The sequence below is a fragment of the Camellia sinensis genome, chromosome 13, assembly GCF_055761805.1.
Source record: "Camellia sinensis isolate YWXY chromosome 13, ASM5576180v1, whole genome shotgun sequence".
Classification (NCBI taxonomy): Eukaryota; Viridiplantae; Streptophyta; class Magnoliopsida; order Ericales; family Theaceae; genus Camellia; species Camellia sinensis.
In genome coordinates, this window is record NC_138973.1 from 64,157,776 (window position 1) to 64,160,297 (window position 2,522).

At 33.1% G+C, this 2,522-nt stretch overlaps 1 protein-coding gene across 1 annotated transcript; it reads left to right on the forward strand.

Moving 5' to 3' along the window:
• Nucleotides 1-1,066: 1,066 nt before the first annotated feature.
• LOC114262053 (uncharacterized) lies at nt 1,067-1,930 on the forward strand. Its single transcript, XM_028202394.2, has one exon. It carries the CDS (start codon nt 1,067-1,069, stop codon nt 1,928-1,930), a length of 864 nt encoding a protein of 287 aa, XP_028058195.2.
• The last annotated feature ends 592 nt before the right edge of the window (nt 1,931-2,522 follow it).

The following is a 2,522-nucleotide window of genomic DNA, read 5'->3' on the forward strand; positions in this document are numbered from 1 at the left end:
TTATTCAATATTCTATATTGCTCTTAGTTTTTGAACTTTGAAGGAGTTTTTTTGGACATATATAAAAATAATGAAAGCCTAAATAAAAATTATTGAGGATAAATATAAAAACCCTAATATTTAAAATTATTGTGAATATACTCTAGTTTAATATTAAATAGGGCTATTTTTTTTTTTAAAAAAATTAGGTTATAAATAATGGAACCTCCACCACTAAAAAGATGCAAAACTCTTTTCTCATTCTATCAATCAAAACAAAAGTTTAGTAGTACAACATCCAAGTTGTTGAAATCTCATTTTCTGATGTACAACTGCCTTCCATGCCTCAAGCAAATAAACCAAGCAAATTTGATTTAACTATTATTGAACCGGATCCTAGTTTACGCTTACAAATTTGTGAATATCCAGTTAATCAACAGGATAAGGTTAGATGAGCTTATGTGAACTTGGGGTCTTGTTAACCTAAACTTGAGTATCCTAGGTCCTTATTTGGAAAGTAGAATCGCCAATTCCAACATATTTGGTTTAAACAATTTTCTTAGCTAGAGTATTCTACTTCAAAGGATAAAGTATATTATTTTTCATGTTTTTGGTTTAATTAGCCAAATAAGTCGATCAGTCGTTCTACGTTTGTTGATGAGGGGTTTAACAATCGGAAGAGAGTAAATGATGGATCTAAATGTGTTTTTTTGCTTCATATCGGACTTGTATCTTCATTGCATAGTCATTGTGTTATTAGTCATGACAATTTAAAGAAATCTTCCCAACATATTGAAAAAGTGTTGAATGCACAATCAAAAGAAGAGATTTTGAAAAATCAAATTCAAGTAAAGGCAACAATTGAAACCATTCAAGTACTTGCTCTTCAAGGACGTGGTTTTGGAGGTCATGATGAAAGCTCAACTTCATTGAATCAAGGCAATCTAATTGAATTATTAAAGTTCAATGCGAGAGGGAATGATGCACTTGAGAGCATTATATTAAAGAATGCTCCACAAAATGCCAAATACACTTCTCCGAAGATCAAAATGAGATTTTGCATATACTTGCTAACAGAGTTAGGAATATGATTTTTGATAAAGTTACAGGAGGTTATTTTTGTATTCCTGTTGATGAATCCCAAGACGAGTCTAAAAAAGACCAAATGGCCCTTATTTTGAGATACGTCAAGAATGATGGTTTGCTAGGGAAACGGTTCTTTGATATCGTGGGTGTCAAAAATACATCTACATTAACTCTTAAAAAAGAGATATCGAATATCTTTTCTCGATTTAATCTCATTATTCAAAACATGCGTTGTCAAGGGTATGACGATGCTAGCAATATGCGTAGTGAATGGAAAAGACTTCAAGCTTTATTTCTTAAAGATTGCCTATATGCATATTATGTACATTGCTTTGCACATCGTCTGCAATTAGCCTTTATTGTGACAGTAAAAGATGAGCCTAATATTTGGCAATTTTTTTCTCACTTGAGTTGTATTGTCAATCTTGTTGCTTCTTCTTCAAAGCGCCTTAGTGAGTTAAAATCTTTTCATATGAGTGAGGTTGAAAATATGTTGGCTAGTGGTGAGTGTCAATCTGGTAAAGGGGCCAATCAAATTGGTACCTTGCATCGAGCTGGAGCTACTCGTTGGAGCTTGCATTATGACTCTGTTAAAAACTTGTTTGATATGTATGAGGCATCTTATGTATTTGTTGAAAGTCTCAAGAAGAGTACAAATCAACAAATTCGTGAGCAAGCTTATGGTGTTTACAAAGTAATAAAGAGCTTTGAATTCATATTCGTCTTAAACTTGACGGACAACATTTTAGGAATCATGAATGCACTTTGTCAAGCCTTGCAACAGAAAACTCAAGACATCTTAAATGCGATGAAATTAGTCTCTACAACAAAAGCTCTCCTTCAAAAACTTAGACAACATGATTGAGAATTTTTTCTTACAAATATGGTGTCATTTTGCAATTAACATAACATTACGGTGCATGACATGAGTTCTTCTCATGAAGAGGGTACAAGTCGTCGTTGTTAACAAGATCACATTATAATTAAGCATCATTATCACTTTGACATATTCAACTCTACAATTGATTTTCAATTGATGAAGTTAGAACATAGATTTTATGATGGGGTAGTGGAACTTCTTTCTTTTAGCTCGGCTTTGGATCCTAGTGGCAATTTTAGATCTTTTAATGTGGATAATATTTGCAATCTTGTCGAGAAATTTTATTCCCAAGATTTCACTTCTCAGGACATCCATGCTTTGAGATGTCAACTAATGCATTATAAGCTTGATGTTGTTTGTGATCCCGAGTTTCATAAAGTTCGAGCATTACACCATGATCTACAGATTGATTCATCTTGTGTCGGCCCTTCCTATTTCTATGGCAACTACGGAAAGAGCATTTTTGCATATGAAACATGTTAAAACTGCCATTAGCAATTCAATAGGGGATGAGTTTCTTGCCGATTGCTTGTCTCTTTACCTTGAACGAGACCTTACTTTGAAAATTGATCTAGAT

What these genes read in the sequence shown, in the direction of transcription:
- LOC114262053 (XM_028202394.2), top strand. Translation starts at nt 1,067, where the DNA reads ATGATTTTTGATAAAGTTACAGGAGGTTATTTTTGTATTCCTGTTGAT.